The 27,453-nt window shown below is 40.2% G+C and overlaps 1 protein-coding gene and 1 long non-coding RNA gene across 6 annotated transcripts in view; one reads left to right on the top strand and one right to left on the bottom strand.

Moving 5' to 3' along the window:
• The window catches only part of KCNC1 (potassium voltage-gated channel subfamily C member 1), a 164,026-nt gene that overhangs the window by 6,348 nt on the left and 130,225 nt on the right, over nt 1-27,453 (bottom strand). The window contains exons 2-4 of one of the 5 annotated variants that reach the window (XM_020811341.3): nt 19,932-20,865; nt 5,926-6,114; nt 1,264-2,613 (exon numbers count right to left, since the gene is read on the bottom strand). In XM_020811341.3, the coding sequence (XP_020667000.1) occupies nt 2,549-2,613; nt 5,926-6,114; nt 19,932-20,865 (1,188 nt within the window). In that variant the 3' untranslated portion in view covers nt 1,264-2,548. Of the gene's footprint in view, nt 1-1,263; nt 3,494-5,925; nt 6,115-19,931; nt 20,866-27,453 lie in introns of those variants that run through there. The other 4 variants (XM_020811340.3, XM_078383868.1, XM_020811342.3 and 1 more) reach the window with 4 other exon arrangements.
• LOC144586128 (uncharacterized) lies at nt 6,112-18,499 on the top strand. Its single transcript, XR_013540873.1, has 2 exons — nt 6,112-13,457; nt 17,348-18,499. It is a non-coding gene; the product is annotated as an uncharacterized LOC144586128 (long non-coding RNA).

The raw sequence follows: 27,453 nt of genomic DNA on the forward strand, positions 1-27,453 counted from the left end.
GGTGGTCAAGAGGCATCCAGAGCATTGATACTGTATTCTTCTGCAGCAGTGTGGCTGTAGGCATTGCAAAATCAGCTTGTGAGGTCTATGTATGTGTGTGTGTGTGTGTGTGTGTGTGTGTGTGTTTTAAAGGGCTCAATGAGTGAGGATGCCCAGTTCATTCCCCAGTTTGACCTTTAATGAAACAAAGGCAAGACTATGGCTTCCTCAATAGAAACATTCACATTCAAAGTGTCCTGTGTTGAATAATTTGAATTCAGAGTACTTAGGAGGTAGAGAAGGATTAACTTTTTCTTTTTGGGACATCTTTCCAATAGATTACTTTTTTAAAGCTGCTATTCAGTTGGTAGTTAAAAGGAGGAACAACTATCAGTAGTAACAATGTGATCCTTGCCATGTCTGTCAGAGGTATATCCCATTGAGTTTAGCAGGCCTAAATTGAGGATATGTTAAAAATATCTTAGAACTGCAGGACTGGAAGGAATCCTATGGAACATTCAGTCCAGCCCCTGTCAAGAAGGCATAGTGGGGAATCGAACTCCCAACCTCTTGCCTAAATCACTGAGCTATATAAGAGGCTCCTGCAGTTTAGGGCTCTCTGTAGCCTGCTGGGAGAAAAAGAGGGCTCAGAATATTGCAGATTCACCATTTCTAACTCCCCCTCTCCCAACAGAGGGTGTGAAAATTACTTGTATGGACTGCAATTCCTAGACTTCGCCATTCCAGCATGACCAATAACCATCCTGGTTAGAGGAATCCTAAGAGCTGCAGTCCAAAACCAGAATCTTTCCAAGCACCCAAAGGCCTCCTATCAGCTCCCAAAGCCAGCAAGATACCTAAAATTGTAGAGTTTTGCATCTCATTCCACAAGGGGCCTCTGGCAGAACATTTCCTATCCCACCGGCAGGGATGGGAAATCTGCTGGCAGTGTGATATTAGCCTTTTTGCTGGATTAATTTACAATGGCAGATTTGTAACTGTTGGAGGAATCATTAAATGGCAGTGTTTTAGCTTCAAGAATTCTGACAAGGTGCCCATATACTGCATTTTATTCTTTTAATTCTGCCACCACTACCAGCACCCTCACGTCCACCTCAAATCTCTGTCATTTAAACATGGTAACTTCAGCAAAATATTAAGTCTGAGCCAGAATTCCTATTTCTCTAGAAAAAATTTTCAGGGCATATAGAAAGTGGACTGACATTACGAGATTAAGAGATTAAGAAAACCACAGAAGAAAAATAAAAGAGAACTGAATCCACATTTATCAACTAGAAAGCCAAACTTTTATTTTTCAGAGAAAAAGAGAAACCGACAGAACTCTCTAGGATTTACCTTCCATTTGTTATATTTATTAGTGCTGTGAAGACTGAAGACATGAGTTGTATCCAAAGTTTGGGGAAAGGTAGTCATTTAATTACGTTCTCACCAATTTTGTCATTTCAGAAGCAAAGCAAAACGGAGCCTTTTCTCTCGTACGTGTTCACTGGGAGTCTTGTACTTATTCACGATTTCAAAGGATATCTCTGGAGCCTCTGATCATTTCAGAAAAGAATTCTGATTTGTACTATACAGCAGGCATTGAAACCATGATACAAAATTTATTTCATGCTAGAATTATTTTGCATAACATTGTGCATGCATTTTACTCAGAAGTTCTAAATTGCATACAACACCATTGTCTTGTTTCTTAAACTCTGAGACAAGTTTATACTTGAATAATTTCCTGATTTGTATACTCAAGTCCCAGGTGGCTGTTGCTATTGTTCTTTAAATTTTTTTAAAAAAATTCCTCACTGTTTACTTAATATGAATGCTTTGTCATGAAGGGTCTTCACATTGGATCTATACACCAATAAAGTACAACATAATCAGAGCTGGAAAATTAACCTAGACCAGCTGTTATCATCAGGTCCAAAAATTGGTCCCATGTTTCACAAGCATGCCAACAAAAAACAGACAGTAAAAGAAGATTTGTTTGTACATTTTACACAATTCTAGTTGAATGAAAAGTTCTTCATTTTTATGTTAGTGTGATGAATTTATGAAGGCATGGTCAATATGACCGCCCAATTGCACTTTTAAAACCATTCACTCTTTCTCTCTTTTTTTAAAGTCTCTATACAAAAAGAAGCAATCCATAGCAAAGGAATGTACGGTTTTTAGAACATTTTACAATTTGGCTACAACAATGTATGTAAAAGTAAAGAGCTTTCAAAGAAAATATATCACTTTATCTTTCCCTCCCCCGCCCCCACCGCTTTAAAGTTACTCATACAGTTGCAGGGTTGGTTTTCGTTTTTGTTTTTGATTTTTTTTTCATGCAATTCATGCTATGGAACAACAACAACAAAATTCTACCATTTGTTACATTTTGGCCATAGAAAAAAGCCTGCAAATCTACTTTATATTTCTGGATCCACACAGAATCATCCTGCAAACTTGCATGGAGGGAGATTACATTGGTCCAAATGAGGAGGTCTTGTATGCCCGCACAGTTCCACCCAGACGTTTATAAGCCATCATTGTCCATCTCGTTCTCTCCATGTCAAGTCACTTTGACTGCCTCTTTTGGCATATATTTAGCAATGACAGGACCTTCTTTGCAAAGATCTGCATGTAAAGAATATAATCAATACTTGAGCTTCTCTCCTGAGCTTTTCAGACTAAACTGGATGTTTTAAAGGAAGGAAAGTTAAAGTAGAAAGAGCTACATGCAGAGGCAGCCAGCCAGGTTTCTTCTCCGCCAGTACTGTGTGTGTGTTTTTTATTCCCATGCAGCCAGCCAGCCAGCTAGAGACCTCTCTACAGTGTACCTTATTGCTTTCAATAGGCACCCATGCAACATTTCATCTCTACTGCACATGTTTGGCTCAAACTTCTGCAGGGTTCCTATGGCTCAAAAATATCCTGAGAAAAGCAAAATCTTCAATCGTCGGCAAGTTTCAGCATTGGGCTAATATGCCTAACCCATTCCATAAGAGCCAGTGGATCCACCATAAGCCAAGAAAAGCAAACACCAGCAGGGCACACCATCAGAAGAAACTGAATGGTGCATCCACCTTATTGTCTTATGAACCAGTATCATGCAGTGTTATGGCCCACCAAAGCTTCTATTGCCCACCTTGTGTCATTTCAGCACTATGTACCGAGAATGTTGTCAATGTTAGCGTTACTAACACCAGTAGTAACACCATCCCCATGAGATGCTACCGAGAGACATGACACTTTCAAACATCACTATTTGCTTATATGTGACACTGCATCGGCTAATTACGAAGAATTGCTTTTCTTTCTTTTTCTTTTAAAAACTAGTATTATGATTGATTTAGACCATTCTTTGCTACTGATCCATGCTACAAAATGGACGGGATGGGAGACCAAGAATGTCTCGTTAGGCTAGGAGAACTGTAGGGTGCAGGCTTTGAGGATAATCCTACTGCTTTTCCACTTATGCCAGCTATGCTGTTAAGGCTCCGTGACATTTCATAACCTTTGTTTAAAAGAAAAAAAAATGCAAAAATACAGCATTGGATCAACAACAGAATGGTCAACAAAGTAGCCAGATCAGTAGCATCCTCATGCTTTGACATGCTGAGAGAGTAGTATCTTTTGCAACATGGCAATCTTAGAACCTGTCAGAAAAGGATGCACAGGATTTTGTGGTATTTAAAAATCATTTCATTTGGCTGGATATCCCCTACTAGAAAATGCAAGATACTACACAGTATAGTGTAATTTACTGTTGGCTATAATTTAGTAGCTAAAATTAATCCCTACAATATTGTATTTGGGATAAAGAAATACCCTATAAATTGTTATTATGTCAAAAGGCAGCTGAAATAAATGCACAATCAGTATCTTATATGTGATTATACTGAACTGACTGTTCATATCACATGACCTGAAGAGCAAGCCCCTCAAAAATTTCTTTACAATCATTCCAAAATTTAAAAGCATTTGTTATGTTGCTATAGAGATACTACTCAATTTGTTTACCAGCAGTTTTGCATGCACTTGTTTCTTCTTCCTCTTTCTGCTGCTTTTTAGAGACATGCACAAAATAGCTCAGCAAGATATAGGCAGTTACACCATCTGTGAAATGAAATTCATCCGAAACACTCAGATATTCTCTGTTCCCACCCTACCCCACCCCACCCCCAGTCAAACAGGCCAACAATATGCTGACATTTATACCTCTTTTAGCAAGCTGGCCTTACTTTCAGTCAACGGGCAGAGCCTGGTTCCTGCTGAGGTGCATCATGGGCAATGCATATTTTTAAACAAATGAAAATGTTATTTTCTAGCAGACTCACAATGCACTGAAGGAAGAACCAGCAAAAGGCTCAGGTTGAGTGAAAATGGCCTGCGTCTATCCAATACAGAATCAAATATAAAATGCTTTGCTACAAAGGTAGTTTTAGTAGAGATACTTTCACATGAAAGTACAGTGATCCTGCTATATCTTATCATTAATAAGCTTTAAAATTATAATTATATTTTTTTCTGCAAGTGGCATTTATTCTATCCTTTTTAGAAAAACAACATGCAATGAATCCTGCAGTTTCTGCAGAGTGCTCTTCTGTACGACAGATCGTATTCTAGAGCCTCTGCAGTTTCTTAATACACAGTGTTGCCATCCATGGCCACAATCCAAAACAACTGGAAAGGGTCACCCTAAACGTAGCACAAACACTGGCCACCCCATTCTACTCATCTGGGGATATACTACAAAGCATTCATCAACTGCTCATACAAGGCTCCATGGGCAACCCTGGAACATCAATGTGCATGCTGGAATTACCAAACTGGGACAAGCCTGTCTACTGACATTAGACAGGATTGAAATGATAAGGTTTTACTTATCTAAAGATGTACTTGTTTATTTCAGAGGCTATAAGTCAACTGCACATTTGTCATAGTCAAAATATACTGAAAGAGTGGCAGGCTATGATAACAAAATCTGACACTGGTAGTACAGGTGAACATGGGAGCAAACAAGGTAGCACAAGCCCTCTTTGTGGCCACTGTATTAAGCTATGAACCTGCTTGTGCTAAACTTTTCATTTATGTGTCACTTAAAGACAGAGGTGACCATATGATTATCTTAATATGCTTGGTCTTTCCAAATAGCTGCTGTCCACAGGCTGTCTCAACAGATGAGTTTTTCACACATGTTGGGGGAGACGCTGGAATCAAGTAAGGATACTACAGATTACTCTCTTCTGGCCCTTACTGAAATAGATAAACACGGACGACTCATCTGCTTGATGTGATAACACATATTATGTAGCATTGGTTCCATCCTTTAATTCAGTGGTTCCCAAACTGCGGTGCTGGAACCCTTACATGATCATTTGTCAGGATGAAGGTAGAAAAGAAGAAGAAGAAGAATATTTATAACCATTGCCTCTGGTATTCTATTTATAAAGGACTGAGTTTACCACAAGTAACTGTTGTGAAGATTCTTTGAACCTTAGAAATTTTACTGGACACATTTGCCCTCTCCTCTTTGTCAGGAGCTCAGAAAAAGAGGATATAGAAGGTACAAGTGGCAGAAGTTAAAGAAGTGTTGAGATGTTTTGTAGTTGTGAAATCCCCATATTCGCATGGGGATTATAATAACAGTGGGAAAAGAAAGCAAGATAGAGCCAAGTGGCAGTAAAGGCCACGGTGGCTGGTATAGAAGCAGGTTGATTCCACTCATTCAGTGAAATCATTTCAAAGGGTGCACAGATTTAAAAGTTTGGGAACCACTGTTCTTAGCTCCAAAAAACTATTAACTTGCAATGCAGGCATCAGGCTGTTATTTTTTAGCACGAGAAGCTAACATCTCACACAAGCTTAGGATTTGCCAATACACTACGTACTTTACCTCTTAAACTATATTACTATCTATGTGATTTCAGGACCTCATCTACATACCCTTTCTTATTCCTCCATCAGGCGGGCAGGGATATTCCCCGGTTGATAAGAGGAAGCAAGGTCCATATCTCTCCCGAGTGCCAGAACGGGTAAAGGGCAGGCCTTCCTCGGGTGACATAGCCTGGTCTATGTGGGGACAGTCTTCGTTTGCCAGCGCCGCCTTGGCCACTTCCCCATTCAGTTTCGAATCTTCAAACATATAAGCAGAAGGCTATTGAAACACTAAGAATGGTTTTATTGGAATGAAATCTGTTGGCAGGGTTCAACAGCTACTTGGTGGTACAGGAAAATGAAAAAAAGAAGTAGCACATTTGTCCTAGGTATGTTGGTGGTGTGCAGTGCACCAAAATTATTATTTTTAAAGGGGAAAAAGAAAGGGGGAACAAAACATTAACTTGTTAGAAACAAGGTGGCAGGGTTCCTAGCTCTATGAGCAGAAGTCTGCAATCAGAAGGGTGATTATGCTTAGCATGACATAGGATGGCACCCAAATTGTCCACTTCTAATGAAACTTCCAAGAACTCACAGCACTTTAGAGACTGGCACTGATCTGATGGTGATGATTCCATTTTGTAGTAATCGCTTCTATGATAATTCTGCCAGAGGATAATTTTAACAGTACATTTCTTGGAACGCAATCCTTACACAAGTTTGCTTCTGATTTGTTTCCATTTTAGTGTACACAAAATGGTGGCACACATTTTAGACAGATACACACAGAGGACACAATGGAAATGTGACAGCAGAACATGGATTTTTTTTAAAACAACAAAAATCCATTTGCCAAAGTTGTCTTCAATGACATACTGTTTTGTTTTGCCTTTTGCAACAACATACAACAATGTTATGTATTTCAAGATAATCAAGCAGCTGATGGGATTTGAAAACAAATGTACATTGTAGATGATAAAATGGCTCATTTAAATATGTCCATTTCAATCCACATGTTTCTATGAGAACAGACATTTTTCTCTGTGTGACTCGCTTCACAATCTCAAGGCAATTTAAGGTGCTTGTTTAACATGTTAAAGTGCAAATCTCTATACTCAGAATATACTTGTAATATGGCACTTTTCAGTGGGAGAGCTTGGCCAAGGAACAACCACCAGGCATAAAAATAACCCTTTCAAACCCAGCCAGTGTGGGTGTGTACATGTGTGTATAGAGAGAAAGAATGGCAGTATTTGAACCCTCAGTTGCATAATGCTTATGACATAAAGATACCTGGACAGACATGGCAGATGGTGCTGCAAAGCTGAAACGAAAGGGGAAGTGAATAGAGCAGCCACATGTTTCATTCTTACAACAGTTCTTAGTATTTAATCAGATTTGTCCAAGACAACATTTTTTCACTGACTGATCCTGTGGTTAATAAAATCCAATAAGATAAAAGTGGATGTACAACCATCAAATGAATTAGATATGGGATCATAAGTCAACCAGTCTGGCTCTGTGGAATTTGAAGAACATGCTACGTACTAAGAATAGGCCAAAGGTTGCCCTCTACCTTTTTATGGACTGCGCCTCCCACCAGCCTTAGCCAGTAAAGCTGATGGGGATTGACAAGAGCTGCTGTTCAACATCTGGGGGGTATACATAGTGTAAGCTAAGGCTGGTGGGAGATTCTTCATGTCTTTCAACCCACCACTCATAATGCAGCTCTGCATCTTCCTTCTCGTCCTTTTGAGTAGTCACTGAAGTGCATGGGGAGGGGAGCTGGTAACTAGAGGAAGTGGCTCTGCTCTATAGGATTTGCCCAGTGGAACACTTGCAATCCTAAACAGCACCGCTGTGTTTCTCACCGTTTGCAGTGAGGATTGAATGGGAGAAGTTGGAGAAACTGACAACGTATAACTAGAAGGCAGATAAGTAGTGCTCTTTGTGAAGATGTGCCATAGGGTTCACGTCTTCTTATCCGCTGTCCTTCATGCAAAAGCTTTACTTTCCCAGAAAGTTAATATATTTTAAAGGCACGCTGCCCATAATATTTGTAAATAAATATGGCTACTGACAAAATGGATACCTGCACCAATTAACTGATAACTTTTATGACACTCCTTTGCCAGGGTTTTGTTCCTAGAAGAAGAATACAGAATTCTAACGCTGGATTGTCCTATGTATTTTGCCAAGTCATTCTGCTGGATTAGTTTCAGGCTTTTCTATCGGAAGCCTTTGTAGCATAACTGGGCTTGAACTACTGGACATTAACAGGTGCAAGCCCCTGTTCCTAAATGACTTGCATGTAATTAGGGCACAATTGCATACGAAATCGTATACACTATACGCTGATCTGTTTGTAGCCATTGGCCTGGTGGTACAAATGGCGCTATAGACAATGGTGTTTAATATATGTTAATATTGTCCTCAAACTGAAAAATAACTTGCAGATTTCTTTTCTTTTTTCCTTTTCCTTTTTCTTTCCTTTTTGGTCTTCATAAAATTACCCTCATATCTGGGAAGTATTTCGTGCAGTTTGGGGCCTTATCAAATAACAACATCTAAGAGACATTTGTGAATTTCACACAAATGTCAGTCAATACTATCCTAGAATATATAATCAAGATTTTTGTTGCAGATGATGTTTACTAAAGTTATACACAATGCTGGGAGAAAACAAGTAAGTGGTTACTGATTGACATCAGGGGACTAAGAAGCACCTGGATTTCTCTCTCTCTCTGTTGTATGTAACCTGATTCAGGTACTAACTACTAATGTAAATAAAACAAACAAGGAAGTGACAAAAGCTAGTCAGACCCCTTTTCCCTCCCTCTGTTCTGTTGCTGTTCTGCAAATGGAACAGAATGAAGTAGACAGCCTCTGCTATCTATGGAGATTCTCCAAGTAAGCAAGAACCCAGATTTCTCATAATTTGAACTCATGTTGAGAACCTGAATGGATAGCAAAGGCTTGTTTCAGATTCATCTCTGTATGTAGAGAGTGATGGAAGTGATAACAGAGAGGGCAGAACTAGCTGCCTTAGAGCAAGTCTCAGGACTGCTCCCTCCTACATCCTTGCATTCCATTTGTCTCCTTACTTTTGAGTTCAGACAAACAATCAGTTTGGGCTTGATACTATACTGGACTGGCCAAGCTATGGTTTGTGCTTTCACTCTAACCATCATGGGTTTGAAGTGTGTTTCCAGTTCTAGTTTGGAGGTCAAGGGCAATTCTGGTTTAAAAGGTGCTGATTCAGATATCACAGTGAACTATGATTCTCCTGAAGCAGGAAGTCAGGAAGGATAGCAGTGTATGTCCAATGGAAAGGTAGGAGGTGGAGTTTTAGGCCCAAAATGGCAAACCATGGTTACATCTGAGTAAGTATTGTGTGTGTAATCTGATCCTTGGAACTTATACCACAGTTAAATCTTATTTATTTATTCTGTTTTTAAAAGATTGCAGTTTGATGGAGGTAAAGGTAAAGGTTCCCCTTGACATTTAGTCCAATTGTGTCCAACTCTAGGGCATGGTGCTCATCCCGATTTCCAAGCCATAGAGCCAGCGTTGTGTCCGTAGACAGATTCCATGGTCACGTGGCCAGCGCCTTCCCACCATGGTGGTACCTATTTATCTACTTGCATTTGCATACTTTTGAACTGCTGGGTTGGCAGGAGCTGGGACAAGTGACGGGAGCTCACTCCATAGCGTGGATTCGATCTTATGACTGCTTGGTCTTCTGACCTTGCAGCACACAGGGTTCTGCGGTTTAACCCACAGCGCCACTACGTCCCTTGATAGAGGAGGGGAAGGCAAAAATCAAAGTTTATCTGCTTGTAGGCTAACATTTCTTTTCTTCATAAAAAGTTGAGTACATATGTCTTTATAAGTGTCACAATCTTACTGCATTTTTTAAATTTTCAGTGACTGAAATCTAGTCATAAATTGCAACTAGAGCTGGCTCATTGAATCAATGGAACTTACAGAGGAGTTTGTTTTCCAAACCGCCACTGATTCAATGGGCCCACTCTACTGTAACTTACTACTGGATTTCAGCCAGCGTATTTCCAATGAAAAAAGTGAAAAAGGAGAACAATTACCTGAGGGCAAAAAACTCTGTACTTTAAATTCCAGTTTTGCAGGAATGCTGAACATAGCATTTCTTCATGACTCAAAAATGAAGCAAAACAAAACATCAGTATTGCAGCTGCTTTAAGACTAAAAAAAATCTGTTTCAATTGTAGCTAAATATGTTTATTATTCTTAATGGGACCACTGTGTTTCAGGGTGTTTTTTTTGGTTTTTGTTTTGGCCTTGTCTTTGCTTTTCTTGTTGCTTTACCTAACATGTTAAAACTCTCAAAATAGCTCTCAAATGAGCAGTGCACATTGGATATGGAAAATGAGTCTTAGATGTCCATATGAACAGACAGAACATGGTTGCATTCTTCACATGCACCAAGAGCACAGTTCTCCCATGGTTGAATTTCAGTGTTTCTTGTCAGTTGGTGGAGGAAAGAACCAGCTGTGAGTGGGACAAATTACATGGATCTTTCTCATCTAAACATTACCTGTCCTGGAAGATGGTGCCTTATTGGGTGGGAAAGATCAATGCAATTTGTTCCACCAGCTTTTTCACTCCCACATATTCTTCAGTGGTGAGATATGAAATATGACTCTAGATATTAGCATGACTGCACATGAACAAAGGTGTCTTTGTACGTATGATTCACACAATCCTTAAAAAACCCTGAAATCTAGATTTGTAGATTGATTTTTAGTGAGGCATATTATTGAAACAAGTTCAAATTAACATTTTTAAAGTCTGGTAGCTTGTTAGGTGTGCCAAGAAAGCATGGAGCACTCATTGTGCCACATGAGCTAAGCGTACTCTTTAAGTATACCCTGTTTCCCCGAAAATAAGACCTAATCTGAAAATAAGCCCTAGTATGATTTTTCAGGATGTTCGTAATAGAAGCTCTACCCAAAGAAATAAGCCCCAGTTAAGTGAAAAAGCACCCTCCACCATCGTGCAGCAAGAACAAGAAGATGACTTGACTGTACTTGAATAAATGTAGATGGTGTATGTGAAAAAAAAATGCCCTGAAAATGAGCTCTAATGCGTTTTTTGGAGCAAAAATTAACATAAGGCCCTGTCTTATTTTGGGGGAAACATGGTATTTGTGTAATGTGTTAGTACTAGGTACATTATCTGCCAGGTTCAAAGCAGAAATATTAGTTCTACTAATAGCTAATTAGAAATAATAAAATAAGAATTTAACCAAACATCTCTCTGGCTTTTTGTAAATAGTGAAATTTCATTTTTTTAAGGTTTAAAACATTGATTTTTACTGCTGTCTACATAAATAAGACTAAATTTCTCCCAGAGAAATTTTTATATATGGATGCCTTGGATCCAGATTAACTAAGTCACATTTTAGCTTCACTGAACTCAGTGAGGGTTACATTTTCCCTATTGAGCTTATTTCACTGATTTGAATGGGCCTTAAGCATGGTTTATTTAATCCTGTTCATTATACATTTAAAATAATACATAAAAGAATAGCTAAAATATACAGGACTGGAGATTAATAGCATACAACAGGTCTGTCTAGGTTATTATCTATCTGTGTATGTCCACTACCCATAGAGGGAAGATATTTAGCACTGTAACACTTCTGTTTTCTCTTCCTACTGTCCCTTTATACATAGAGGGAGAAGAAATAAGTCTGGTGAAGAAGAATTCTGCTATCTGTGGGGGTTCTCCACATGTGGAGTGGTTCCACATATAGTGGTGCTCCTTCTCTCTTTAGATTTATTACCCTTCACATGAAGAAGAGCAGTTAAATATGGGGCTGTGGGTGTGGCTAGAATGCTCCCCTCTATGTATGTTCAATGTGTATGAATCAATAATGCCTGAGGAGACTTCAGGAATGGGCAGCATCTGAGGATCTGCAGTCATTTTTGCCCTTTGGCAAGCCACGTAAGCCCAAAGTCCCAGAAAAATATCCCTCACAAAATAATGCTTGCATAACTCTCAGGATGGGATCTGCTATTTACTTCACCCCAGGAACTGTTTTAAGAAACAGGAAGTGACTGAAAAATTAGTTTGTCTTTTTAAAAAAAAAATTCACAAAGTTTTTTTTTTAAAAAAAAAGTTGCTTAATGCTTGAAATGACCTTTAATTGGCAAATCTTGCCTTCATCAGCTTCTGGAGGTAGAATCAGCCATTTGAGAGATATTTTTCTGAGCTTCTGGGTTGAAGAGGCTCCAGAGGTTGGGGGATGAACCTTGCACCCACCCACCCACCCTCCCGTGACATCAATGCAGCACTTTTCTCCTGAGATTTAAATATAAACCTCCTTGTCAGTTTATTTTTCTTCCAATATTTTCTTCACTGGAAATAAAAGAAGTTCAATTTTGTTTTTGGGCAAGGTATAATTCAGCAAAATATCCATGTAGCTTGTGCATGAGGCCATACTCAGGTATAAGCATAGGAAACGTAAGTGTGCCAGAGGGATTTGGAAAAACAGAACCACCTGCTCAGTTGTTGGCTTTCAAAGTGCAATGATGTGTTGCCACTTTTACTCTGAAATACCATTTGGTGATAGTAAGTTCCATGGGAGACAATGAGCTCACTTCCAAGTAAATACATTTAAGGCTGGGATATCAGCAAACAAGGGCTACGTTTATCATAAATTATAATAGAGAAGGATAATAGAGGAAGATACAGACAAATCACAGACAAGTAATGATGGAATGACAAGATGGCAGCTAGGAGAGAAGATGGATGTGAGTACAGCTTGGAGAGTTAGAGTTTGACAAAAGCTATGGTGTAAGTGATTTTTTGAAACCGGGAGCGAAATTATTATTATTTTTCAGCCAATATGTTTTGGAAATTTTCTGCTGGAGAGCAATGCAAGTTAGCTTGTTTTCCATGCAGACAGTACTAAAAAGAGCAACTTAGCCAGTTAGTGCCATGTCGCGTCAAGTACTTACTTTTTCTTTTGGCATTAATACCTTTTGCATCAGGTTTTGTATGTCACAACCTCAATGGAGTTTACCTACAGTCTGCAACATCCCCTTGTTTTGGATTAAAAGAACTAATCTCCTTCTGTTGCCCAATATGGAGCTCAGGTTGATGGGAATTGAAGAAAAAGTCAGAATATAAAATGTGACAGTCTGTAACATATATACGTTGCAAGCAACATAGAATAATAATAATAATAATAATAAAAACAAATAGTGAAAGAAAGAGAAAGAGAGAGAGACAGAGAGAGAGAGAAACATGAAGAACATGAAAAGGACCATCTGTTTTCTGCACAGCATATGAACTGATCTCTAACTATCCCAAAGCTTTACAGTTTTACTGTGATATATTTAAAAATCAATAGCGTCATTTTTACAAAAGTCTTATAATTATTTTATTGTGCATTTTAATAAACACCCTGATGTCATTTTGATACTTATAGATCTTACGCTGGCAGAATTTAGCGGAGCATGCTCAACCCAGAGGCCCTTAAACCCAACCTACCTGGGAATATGTACTCACCACTTCGTTGGACCGGATCCCTCCAGGAAGTGTTGGTTCCCATAAAGGTAATTCAGGGAACAATCTCTCACAAACCTGATTGGCCAACGCTGTGACCTCCCTCCTAGACAATGCCACCATTTGGAGGCACCGTTTCTGGGAGTGAGGTGACATGTTGGCTTACTGACATCTGAAGGCATGGGCTCAAAATCAGAGCATGTGAAGTTCAGGTAGTCTTTCTTTACCAGGTGACTCTGGAAAGGATCCATAGTGCAATCCTGAAAAAATGTTGCTCCCAGAAACATTTTTCCTTCCAAAAATGTACCTCAGAACTAGAAGTGGTCTTGCAGTACTTAATAGCCTCTCACACAGGTACTGTACCTAAGAAATCAAACTGAAACCATGGTTGTTTCACAGTAGGGTGTTTTAGTCAAAGAACAAACCCAATTTCTGAGGCTGCTGCAGCAACTTCCTATGATCAGGAGAGATTGCCATTCTAGACGTCAACTTACCTAGCCACTATTCAAGACCTTAACAACAATATATAGCATCCAGTTTAGTTCTTAGGTAATAAACACTACAATATGATGATCTGTAGATTATGAGATGTATGCCATTCATGGAGCAGGGGTGAATGGTGCATGAATGCTTTTGTTTTATGATAGCGACAAGTACAGGAGGATTTTGGCTGTTATTTTACATGAAGTATGAAAGTGCAAGAAAAAAATAAAATGAGATTATAAAACCCCATTGGTTTGTTTTAGTAACTGTCCAAACTTTCTATAATTTGCTGTCTGCTGGATGACTAATGCAAACGGTACCCTTAGATCCAAAAGTTAAACCACCAGTACTCTGCTTTCCCTTTTACAAAAGGGAAGCAATAGAAACACATGGCTATTTACTTTTTCTTTTTAAAGCAAGCTCTAAAAAGTGTCTACAGCTGACTATTTTAACATTTCCATTATCACTGCTTTATTTTAACTGTGATTTCCCCATAGCTGATGGAATTAGTTGATCGCTAAAATTACTCCAGGGATGATGATTTACATCAATGCCAGTGACACCCAGCAAAGATCAGATGACACCTTGCCATTGCCATCTGTGCAAAACATGAGCTGCACCACTGTCAGTGACATGCCCAGCTTTGTATGATGTCACAAGATGAACAGCTCCTTATTTTTCACCTACCTGCCCTCATCGTCTGAGTGTAGGACATGTGTATAATTTTCCCCCTGAAAGCCACCTCCTCGATCTTTTCAAGGCATCAAGCTATGGATGAATTATTCTCCAGGTTTTTATCCTGAAGCGATTGTGACACAAAAGCTTCAGTTCCTTAACTACACATGTGGAGTGAACCAACTAGCAAGATACAAAAGCACAACAATTTTAAATTTGCTTTCACCTCAGGAGGTCATCATTTAAGTTAAGATAGCTAATAGCACCCGCCATTGAACTATTTTTCTGTTCATTGCTGAGGCAGGGAATATATTGAAGGGGAGCCTAAAATTTAGAGTTGAAAAGCTATTTGATGTATTCTAGAAAGTCAACTATTTAAGAATAATCAGAGATGTTCCAATAAGTTCCAATTTGATTCCAGTTTAGGAAAAGAAGACTACGGTTCATTTTATTTCCAAATTCATGTTCAGCTTCTGCCTGTGTCTCCAGTTTCAGACATGGAGATGGGGGGAAAACATAGAGTCAAACTAAATTTGATACTGAATGAGAACCAGAACAAAACCTTTCTCTACATCAGGACAATTCATGTCCCTGCTGAGACATGGATACACAAGCTGCCCAGCATGACTACATTGCTCATTCACTGTAATTTTTTACTTTAAAATGAGATAAAACATGGATGCTCTGAAACGATCCATTCGATGTGAATAGATACCACACCTCCTGCACACACATACACACTTATATATTAGCAGGAACCTGACAAGGAGTCAGAAGAGTGGCCTTTCTGAACATCCAGCATGCTAAGGATGTGCCCTACCATGGGATTATAGGCTTTCTATTATTATATTAATGTACAACCCATTGACACCAGTGTTTTATCTTTGTTGTGATTTACAATATAGCGATGGTTTATGTCTTTCTTCAGTAAGACAAAATTATTTCTTCTCTTTTAAGAAGTTGACTACCCTCATGAGGCAGTACATTGAAATAGCTTATGCTGATGTGTGCAATCCATAAAGGCAAAGAGATATAGACTGTTATTGAGGAATTTTGGTCTTCATGATTCACATGTTTGCCAGCTTCATTAGGTCTTCTTTAGTAGAATCAACACCAGGAAAAAGTAGTTATTATTGTATTGGTCCTGGGTACTGGCCTGGGAAGTTAGATTGGCTCCTTGCTCTTTTATAAATCTTGTTGTTATATGTCATCAAGTCTGAACTGATTTATAGCAATCCTAATAGGGCTGTCAAGGTGAGATATTTAAGAAGTGGTTTTACCGGTTCCACTCCCTCAGTGAGCTTACGCGGCTGAGGGGGTATTCGAACCCATGCTCCTGAGTCCCAGTCCATCTACCCACTAGGCTACACTAGGTATCTTTATAAGCCTTGATGAGGTCTATTTGTAGAGAAGGGAATTGTGCACTATGTCTCAAGCTGATGTGATGCTTATTACATGTTTTCCCAACTTTGCTGGCTTCTAAAGGTAAGATGAAGCTGTTTTACTCTGTCTAGCATTTGGTGTGTTTTAATCATGACACATATTCAGAGACAGAGCTTGTTGAAAATTCATTAAGAATTAAATCATTAGCCCAATTTGTTAAATTTAACCACACTTGTAAGACTAATGAAAATGACCGATAACAAGAATATTAATGAACTGAGTAATGGTTAACATTTCATGTTATTTTCTTTTGTTATTTTCCTCCTATTAAGGAAGAAAGTCATTTTTGGCCATTTCAAATGTTTTAGTTACTAATATGTCATCAATAATTAACTTAAACGTTATAGGTAAAGGTAAAGGTTCCCCTTGACATTTAGTCCAGTCATGTCCAACTCTAGGGTGCGGTGTTCATCTCCGTCTCCAAGCTGTAGAGCCAGCGTTTGTCCGTAGACAATTCCGTGGTCACTTGGCCAGCGCAACTAGACACGGAATGTCATTACCTTCTCAATGTGGTGGTACCTATTTATCTACTCGCATTTACATGCTTTCAAACTGCTAGGTTGACAGGAGCTGGGGCAAGCGACGGGAGCTCACTCTGTCGCGTGGATTCGATCTTACGACAGCTGGTCTTCTGACCTTGCAGCACAGAGGCTTCTGTGGTTTAACCCACAGTGCCACCGTGTCCCTTAAATGTTATAAATCCCAGTAAAACATTTAACATAAATGAAGCAAGTTTTGAATTCATGTAAACATTTGACTAAATGTTAGTGCTTCTAAATCCTGCTCAGGGAACATAAATGTCATTTATTTAAAATCATCTTTGGTCCAGCTTTGAGCCTGACAACCCTTAATATTTATTTCCTTAACATGGATTATAAAAGCTGGAGGAAATAAATTGCTGTGTGGACATAAAATATGCCTTTCCACTGGAATCTAACTGGCCTTGGCACTATGAGCAGCTGGGATGCAGAATTAAAGTAGAAATATATGTTTCTAATAATGTGCCCATTTTAACTTCCTGGAGACTGGACAGAGCGGTCAATGTCACACTGATATACAAAATGCAGAATACCCATTACATTGTATGTCACACAATTTTGTCATACTTGAAATTTGTTCCACATGATAAAATGAAATCAGGTAGTACCTGATCGTTGCAGAACCCATTAGAAATAAATAATAGCATGTTCCCCCAGATGTGAATGTTATAATATTGGGGCCTTGTTTTTAACTATTTATGGCTGATATCAACAAGAGCAACATGGGCCTTGGCTGTCTATCCCACTACACCCATACTGTGTGTGAGATACGATTCCTTTTGGCTTCTTCTCTCCTCTAGGTACATGGAGATACTTAAGCCAATGGACTGAGAACCAGAAGCCAGGTGCGATCAAGTAATGTTGGCCGTCCCATGCTACCAGGAAATCAGGTTCGTGTGATACTAATTTTGCAGAAATTACAATTTCTTTCCTGTCTGTGAATATAATTGATTCTTCCTCAATGCTTTACAACCCCTTCCCCACCATAAAATACGTAACTTTTGCTTTCAGTTGTACTGAATGAATGCATAGGTGCTGTAATCCAACTCTATTGAACAAAATACAAATGGACTTGGGAGATGATAAAAAGCAGAAACAGTTTGCTGACACTGAAGTTTTCACATGCAAGCTGGCCACTCTCCCGCCCCACATGATACTTCTCATGTGTAAGCCTGAATGGCAAGATCACCAAGAAAGCTGCATTGATCAAATATGTTGCTCCAGTTGCACACATACAAAATGGCCACTGCAACCGTATCTAGGCAGTCCATACTCCAAGGAGTCCCCACATGAGAAGAATCACACCAGAGATAAGCCTTGGCCAGTGGGTTGCATATGATTTCTGAACATTCATGAGACTATCATGATTCCCTGCCAAGACATGGATACACAATCTGCCATGACATTAGTGGGCAGTTGGATATGACACACTGCTTCATGAGTGTCTTCTTATACTCCTTGCTTTACAGAGCCAAAAATATACTTAGTTACTCATGAAGGTGGTGCTTCATTGCTTAGTGATGACTTTATGATAAGCATTTGCAACTTGAGGAGGATGGACAGATAAAGCCACACTACGTGTGTGCAAAGGGTAAAATATTAAAGAGGCAATCATTCACATGGATTGTGGCCAGCCTGGTGCAATGGAACTCTTCAAATCAAATGAAAGGTTTCTTTTTAAACAATCCACAGAGAAGAACAGCAGCAAAATGAAAGCTCTTTAACCATCTGGATGGGTTTTACAGAGTTCCACAAAAACGCAGAAAAGTTAGTTTTCTATCATTATTTCCCCATCTCCTAGATATTAGCATTGGGCACTGGTGAAGCCACACACACAAAGGAAAGTCACACTTCTTTTGTGTTCTTTAGATAGCATCCACATGCATGGCTATGAAATGGGAAAAGGGAGATTTCTCACTCACATGACACAATAAATTAGATTTTTACCAAAAGTAAGTAAGCGAGCAAGCAAATAAATAAATAAATAAATGATACTGCAAGACCATCATAAAGATAACTTGGCTCTTTATACATATGCCTAACCACTAAAGTTTAGTATGAATCGCTGTATAAATGACTTTTATCACAATATTTACCAATGGGAAGTGGTTTTTTTTCTTTAAAAAATAAATTGCTGGAGGTTGCACATGGCTGCAACCTATGCTCATTTCACCAGTCAAAATATTTTGTGGTCATTTACTTTAAAATTACTATTTTTCCACAGAATAGGTCAATTATATTCCATGGGTAGAGGTAGATTATGGGGTTGAACTAATCATATCAAAGACCTGTAACTTTGTGTGCTCTTTGAGGAGTCTCATAAAACTGAGATAGTCCCATAACAAACCACTAGCCATGGGATACTACAATATATTCCATGATGACTAGTATTTTCATTCCCCACCCCCAGTATTGAACTAATATGAAGTGTACTTTAGTCTGAATGGGAATATTGCTTATTGCTGTCATTTATCACTATCATTTAAAAGAAATAGAGTACCCTGTGAGATTATCATTCATGGCTCTTCAAAACAAGTTCATCCAAAATGGCCAATATTCTTCCCTTTCCTGTCAGCCTTCAGTGGTAGAGGGGCTGTAAATTATGGATCTAAACTTTCATGACAAAGTATTGATGCTGCTTTTGTTCCAGATTCTAAATGCTAAGCTTTCTCTGTGGTCATGTTGTTATAATGAGTTGGCTTGCCTGCTGTGAGATGAACGTTTTTGCCTTGTTCCCTTGTGAAACACACTGTGTTTCTTTGGGGAATCTAATCTGTCATTCTAAATAGATGACTAACCATCTTGGAGGAAAAAAATATATATGGTTGGCTCTTGAATCTGCACATATTGATGTAAATCATCCTTTGAATAGCCACTTTGTTCCTCTTAACCAAACACAGTGTTAAAAGTAACTAGGAACAAGTGGAAAACACAACTGGGGGAGGACAGAAAGGCATATTTGTGTTTGCCTTCCTAGGCAAGACTGGCGCCCTCGGTTCCTATTATACTAGCAAGCATACAATGTTTGGGAGCCAGCCTGATATATCAGTGTACTCCAGCAATGAGAGCTGTAGAAGGCTAGAACATTTTTTTTTCCAGTAGATGTATTTCTCTCTTAAAATCTTTTCAATGTCCCATTAAACAGGACCACTATTAAGGCTCTTCTAACATGCATTCCTCAGTTTCACTTCTTAGCTTTTCCTGTACCATGTTGTCCCTGCAACCTGTGTGTCCCACACATTATTCCATGTGTGGCGATGGGACGGCAGTAATGAGATAATGTGCTGCTCATTGTGCTAAGAAAGAAGTCTGACTGAATCTTTCCATTTCTATAAAGAAGGGAGGTTAAAGGTCAGATGGACATTCCTCTAAGAGGTTTCCTACCTGCTCTGTTAATTTCTAACATTTCTTCTTGGGCGAGTGGGCATGTGTCGCTCTGAGTACTGTGATGTGGAGAGTTTATGACAGATTTACAATAATTGGGGGATCCCAGCTGGGGTGGCCGTGGGATATGCTTCTTTTTTTTCTTTGGTAGCTTCTGCTTAGCCATAGCTAAGGAGTAATACATTCCGAAATTGTTCACAATGACTGGTACAGGCATAGCAATGGTCAGCACACCAGCAAGAGCACACAGGGCCCCCACCAACATGCCCGACCAAGTCTGAGGAAACATGTCTCCATAGCCCAGGGTAGTCATGGTGACAACTGCCCACCAGAAGCCAATGGGAATATTTTTAAAGTGTGTGTGTTCACTGGCACTAGGATCATTGGGTTTAGCACCTATTCTCTCAGCATAGTAGATCATCGTGGCAAATATTAGGACACCCAATGCCAAGAAGATGATGAGCAGCAAGAATTCGTTTGTGCTGGCACGGAGGGTATGACCCAAAACCCGCAGCCCTACAAAATGGCGGGTGAGCTTGAAAATTCGCAGGATTCGCACAAACCGGACAACCCGCAGGAAGCCCAAGACATCCTTAGCAGCTTTGGAAGACAGGCCACTGAGTCCAACCTCCAGATAAAAAGGCAGAATGGCCACAAAATCAATGATGTTCAAGGTATTTTTGATAAATTCCAACTTGTTTGGGCAGAAAATGACCCTCATCAGGAATTCGAACGTAAACCAAATCACGCAGACCCCTTCGATATAGGTCAGGAAGGCCTCTGTCTCTGCTTCTTGGTAGACACGCAGCTGGGTGTCATTCCCAACAACTTCCATTTCTGTCTTGTTAACGATGGGATTAAATCTCTCATGAGTCTCGAGGCAAAAAGTAGTGATGGAAACCAGGATGAAGAAGAGGGAGGCAAATGCGATATACTGGAGAGAGAAAGAAAAAAAAATAGGAGAAAAATATTAGAAAGTGAGGCCTGTGAGGGGCTAGGAAAAGGAAACAGGGATGTTACTTTATGAACAATTAAAAACATACATCTGCAGTCCAAGAAACATCTTGTGAAAATTTTTGTTGTTCCATTTTGTGGTCTTTTGTTTTTCTCAACCTCTTAAAGCCAGCTGCATTTTAGAAAAAGCACTTGCTTAAAAGCTGCCCTAGACAGAGATGGTTTAACCCGCTTGGGGAGCCTCTGAACAATATGCTAGTACCTCTTTGCCAAGTTACATGAGAGTGCCCTCTATGCCTTTAGATTGGTGGTAGGGAAATATTTTGCCATCCAGCTTTGCAGAGCTGCCAGGTCAGTCTGTCTCTTAGCCTCTGTTTCTTGTCTCTCACACACCCATACTCACACCAACACGTGGACAGGAACTGTTTCTAATAGCCATTTAGTCTACCTCCACAGAAATGAGCAAGGGTTTTGACTTGGAGCATCTCTCTCGATCTCGATCTCCCCTCCCCTCCAACTCTTTCTCTTTCGCACACACCAGCGCATACAATGATCACTCCAGTTGTTCTTACATAGCTATTCACTCACAAAGCTGAGCAGGGAATGTGGGTCAGGAACCTGTCTCTCTCTCTCCCCTGTTATTTCTCTTTCATACACACCAACACATACACCCGCTACACCAGCTATTCATACATAGGCATTCACATGCATCCATGCCCATACTCACACCCATGATTTTGAGGTGTCTTTGGCTTTAATCCCACCTCCAAGGACTGAGGGAAAGCATGGTGTTTTACCTGTGTGTCCGATCTCCCAGCGGGCAGAAAATGCTACCACCACCCTAGGCAGCGGTGTGTCACTGATGCAGTGGGGAATTGGGAGAATGGGGCACCCATGGGAGGGAAGACGTGGCCTTGGAGAGCCATATGCAGCTCATAAGCTTTACTTGAAGGCCAAGAGAAACTGTGACCTTCAGCTTCCCATCTCCCTTAACATTAGCCATGTTAGGTAGAACTGATGGGGTTTGTAAGCAAAACACGTAAATGGACAAGTGCTTATCATTGTCTCAGATGACACATCTTTGCCAGCAGCTGATATAGTTAATTGAATCTATAGTCATTTCAACATGGAATAATTTTTTTTAAAAAACTCTAATATAGTTGACGCAATAACTTCCTGCAATGTTTCCCTACAGAGAGAATGTGAAGTATTAAAATTTTTCATTTGTACTATTATTTACCACAGAAATATGTTTCTTTGGGTGGAGTAGACTCACACTATAAGGAATGCTGGCAAGAGCAAGAGAGAAGCTGGCCCAAGCTGGCCCAGAACTGATCTGCCTATGAAATTAAAGTTTTCAGTTCTGCAGTAGTAGAGGAAACGAATTCAATCAAGATGGGGAAAAAAACTTGAATGAATGTGACTGAAAGAGACAACAGTGCCAGTATCAGGGCAGGAAAGGAGTCCTGTTATTTCTCATGGGATGCTTCATGAGGTGGCTTTCACACTAAAATGTTTTGTGTAGTGGGAACCCCAGTTTTTATACTGCTACCTTTTATGCCTAACAGTATGCAGAAGTGTGACTAAATCACAGGAAGAGATACTAATAATATGTTCAGTTATAAAATCCTTCTTTTGCTTTTCTTATATTAAAAGAGGCAAAAAATGGAAAAAAAAACCAAAATGGATTTTGAGATCAGAGCTTTCTGGGCTTCAATAATTCTTTGCCCAAATGAAGTATCTGGTCCATTAGCCTCATTAATGTGACAACCTGCATTCAGAAGTGCATTAATTTCCCTCTTACTATACTATTGCACTGTTAAACCTCCTGAAAGTGATAATATTCTCTCAAGGACACCAAGATTTTTAAATATTGATCTTTTTCTACCTCCACCTATTCCAATGTACCATTGAATGACAAGAGCATGACAAGAGCATGTAATACGAATGACAAGGAGCTACATGAGTCCTGTAGATTCTCTATCTCTCTACTTTAAAAAACAGGAACAGTGGCAATCTGTTCTTATTCTCATGTGTTATGACATTGTCCTAGGTATGTCTATCAACTCCTAGTTCCTAAAATGAAAAGTTATCAACCAAGAATATGCACTAGGTGTAAAGGGGCACCTTGAAATGCGGAATACAGAAGATCAGTAGTCAACTCAACTGAGTGCCAGTGTCGAAGTATAGAGACAGAATGTTACACTGAAAATGAAGAGACCTCATTTCCCACCTCATTCAAGTCTACTGGGGATCAGGTTGTGCTGTGGGTGACAATGGGATAATTGAGAGGAGCTGCAGGTGTTAGTCTAAAACTGTAAAGTCACTGTTCCACTGAGAACATGGAAAGGTGAACAGAAAAACCATGAAATGAAATTTAAGGACAGCTATGAACTGATGTGGAAGAAAAATCTAAAACAGAGGCAGTATGGTAAAGAATAGGAAATACAGGATAATTAAAGGAGCAGTAATCCTTGGAGAAGCTTTAGGAGTTTTGCTGGATAACAAACTGAGCATGAGTCCTCAATCCAGCCTTGCACAATGCAACTGCTACTACTATTTCTTTTATTACTTATTGATTTGTTATAAAGGTAAAGGTTCCCCTTGACATTTTTAGTCCAGTCGTGTCTGACTCTAGGGGTGGTGCTCATCCCGTTTTTCAAGCTGTAGAGCCAGCGCCTGTCTGAAGACAGTTTCTGTTGTCCCGTGGCCAGCGTGACTAGGGAATACTGTTTTACCTTCACACTCAGATGGTACCTATTTATCTACTCACATTTACATGCTTTCGAACTGCTAGGTTGGTGAGGAGCTGGGACAAAGCAACAGGAGCTCACTCTGTCATGTGGATTCTATCTTACGACTGCTTGGTCTTCTGACCCTGCAGCACAGGCTTCTGCGGTTTAGTCCGCAGCGCCACCACATACCTGGTTTGTTAGCATTTAACAATAAGCTCAATAGGACCAATGTAGCTTTCTTCCTCCTTACTTTATTCTCTCAACAACTTCTAAAGACAGATTAGGCTCAGAAAAAAGAAGGTAATCCACTGGTCCAAGGTAATCCAGTGAATTCTACAGCTGAAGTGAAGACTCAAACCATTACCCAGACTGACTCTCTTACACTTGCTAACTGAATTTCTATTGAAAAATCAAGTGTTCTGCTTCCAAAAAAATCCCAAATTCAATCCTCAACATCTCCAAGGTGGACTGAATAAAACCTTCATCTCAGATACTAGACAATTACTGCCAGAGAGTATAAAGAGTACTGAGGTTGGTGATCAGTGATCTGAGTCTACATAAAACATGCTTCTGTGTTCCTCAGCAACGGTCTGCATAAGTCTACTGAGTCTACATAAGACACCTCTTCCTTCCTCAGAAAGTCACATTTGCTGCTCCACCCAGGCCTTTATTTTGTTGTTGTTGTTTAGTCATGAAGTCATGTCTGACTCTTCATGACCTCATGGACCAGAGCACACCAGGCCCTCCTGTCTTCCACTGCCTCCTGGAGTTGGGTCAAAATCATGTTGGTAGCTTTGATGACACTGTCCAACCATCTCATCCTCGGTCGTCCCCTTCTCCTCTTGCCTTCACACTTTCCCAACATCAAAGTCTTTTCCAAGGAGTCTTCTCATGAGGGGTAAAGGTAAAGGTAAAGGTTCCCCTTGACAATTTTTGTCCAGTCGTGTTCGACTCTAGGGGGCGGTGCTCATCCCCGTTTCCAAGCCATAGAGCCAGCGTTTTGTCCGAAGACAATCTTCCGTGGTCACATGGCCAGTGCGACTTAGACACGGAACGCTGTTACCTTCCCACCGAGGTGGTCCCTATTTATCTACTTGTATTTGCATGCTTTCGAACCACTAGGTTGGCGGGAGCTGGGACAGGTGACGGGAGCTCACTCCGTCACGTGGATTCGATCTCACGACTGCTGGTCTTCTGACCCTGCAGCACAGGATTCTGCGGTTTAGCCCACAGCGCCACCACGTCCCCACTTCTCGTGCGATGGCCAAAGTATTGGAGCCTCAGCTTCAGGATCTGTCCTTCCAGAGAGCACTCAGACTTGATTTCCTTTAGAATGGATAGGTTTGTTCTCCTTGCAGTCCAGGGGACTCTCAAGAGCCTCCTCCAGCACCACAATTCAAAGGCATCAATTCTTCGGCGGTCTGCTTTCTTTATGGTCCTGCTCTCACTTCCATACATCACTACAGGAAAAACCATAGCTTTGACTATGCGGACTTTTGTTGGCAAGGTGATGTCTCTGCTTTTTAAGATGCTGTTGAGGTTTGTCATCGCTTTCCTTCCAAGAAGCAGGCGTCTTTTAATTTCGTGGCTGCTGTCACCATCAGCAGTGATCATGGAGCCCAAGAAAGTAAAATCTGTCACTGCCTCCATATTTTCCCCTTCGATTTGCCAGGAGGTGATGGGACCAGTGGCCATGATCTTAGTTTTTTTGATGTTGAGCTTCAGGCCATGTTTTGCGCTCTCCTCTTTCACCCTCATTAAGAGGTTCTTAATTCCTCCTCACCTTCTGCCATCAGAGTGGTGTCATCTGCATATGTGAGGCTGTTGATATTTCTTCCGTCAATCTTAATTCCATTTTGGGATTCCTCCAGTCCTGCCTTTTGCATGGTGTATTTATTTTATACCTCATATATTAGAAGTGTGTTTCGGCATGTTGACTGAATTAAAACAGTACAGAAGTAGTATCATAGCCTTTCAGAGCTTTCAGATTGTTTCATTACCATCTTTGGCTATCAGCTAGCATTTTTAGAAGGCCAGTTCATGAACCAAGTCACTGTCAGACGGAAAAGGCTGCAGTGCAGCCCCTCCCCCTAAAAACCCCCACAAGTGGCCTTCTAATAATGACACTTTCTTTCCCTTTTTACAAAGGGCTGTGGCATGACATTCCCTTTCAGCTACACCCTCTTCCTGTGGGAACTTCACAGAATGCTGAGGGACACTTGTGGGACAGTCAGGAAAATGTATTGGCAGCAGGCACCGCAGACTCCTCTGGATAAGATGCCACGAGACTGGCTGAAATTGAGAGCTTTGAAATTGCACCAATTTCTCCTTGGAATTGTAGAGTTATCTCTGAGGTGAACAGGTCTCCCCAACATGTACAGTCTAGGCACAGCCCGTGGTAGTAATGGCTGAACTAGTCCCAGGCATGTCTGAGGCAATTCTTACATCTGAAAGACAGGCTCCCGAGAACAACTGTTTCTAAATTGAACATTTACATCGCCTTTGCCATAAAAAAGAAAAGAAAAACACTAAAAAGCTGTAAGAGAATGTATGCTTTTCTTTTAACAAGAGCAATAGTGAAGGAAAGGCTAAGTCCCTGCCAAAGGATTCCTTCCATTTCTATTAATAGTTGGCACAAATGTGCAGTTCCTAGCCAGTTGCATGGGTGGCAACTGGACTGCACAAATGGCACAGAGAAAGACAGCTATGCCCATTTGTTTTGGCAACACCATCACAGGACCCAGCAATGTCACACACCACATCAAGAGCACCTTTACCAATAGAGCCCTCTGCACTCTACATAGGATAAACAAGACAGTCTCTATGCAAAAGAACTAATAGGCATAAATCAGACACCAGAAAGCTCAGCATACAGCAACCTGTTTCAAATCACATTCGTCTACCAGTATACTCTCCATAAGGGACGTGGTGGCGCTGCGGGTTAAACCGCAGAAACCTCTGTGCTGTAAGGTCTGTAGATCTTCAGCTGTAAGATCAAATCCACGTGACGGAGTGAGCGCCCGTCACTTGTCCCAGCTTCTGCCAACCTAGCAGTTCGAAAGCATGCAAATGCAAGTAGATAAATAGGGACCACTTCGGTGGGAAGGTAACAGTGTTCTGTGTCTAAGTCACACTGGCCATGTGACCACGGAAGATGGTCTTCGGCTCTATGGCTTGGAAACAGGGATGAGCACCGCCCCCTGGAGTTGAACACGACTGGACAAAAATTGTCGAGGGGAACCTTTACCTTTACCTTTATACTCTTCATAATATAAGAAAGTTGCTATTCTGGAGAAGAAAAACTACAGAACAAGAATCCAGAGAGAAACATCTGAGATAAAATATATACACATGTGGGTCACCCATATCAATAGATTAAATATCAAAGTTTCTCAAGTCATTACCAAATGTAATAATTATGCTGTTACCTATTGTTATTTTCTTTCACAACCACAAGACCCATCTTTTCAGAGAAAGGCTCAAAGGTACAATCTGCCATTCTCTATATTACAACATGTTGTTCCTTTGTTGTTTCTTTTAATCATGTTACTGCTTGCAGTTAGTCTTTAGAGTGCTACAGTGTCCTATTTTGCTTTTGTTTTGTTTGGTGTTTCTTGGTGGAATATTTACAGAACCAGACTTCAAACTAACTGAAAACCAAACAGGGCCCATAAATTATTACAAAGTACAGTATGAAATGCAACCAAATACCACTGTCTCTTAGAGCCTTTCATGAAGTCCCTGTATTCAAACTCATATATCTGAACAAATTGAGAATGTTGTGCAAAAGCTTACATTAGAAACAGCAGTTAGTCTTTTAAATGCCATGACAT

The sequence above is a fragment of the Pogona vitticeps genome, chromosome 1 (genome assembly GCF_051106095.1).
Source record: "Pogona vitticeps strain Pit_001003342236 chromosome 1, PviZW2.1, whole genome shotgun sequence".
Taxonomy (NCBI): Eukaryota; Metazoa; Chordata; class Lepidosauria; order Squamata; family Agamidae; genus Pogona; species Pogona vitticeps.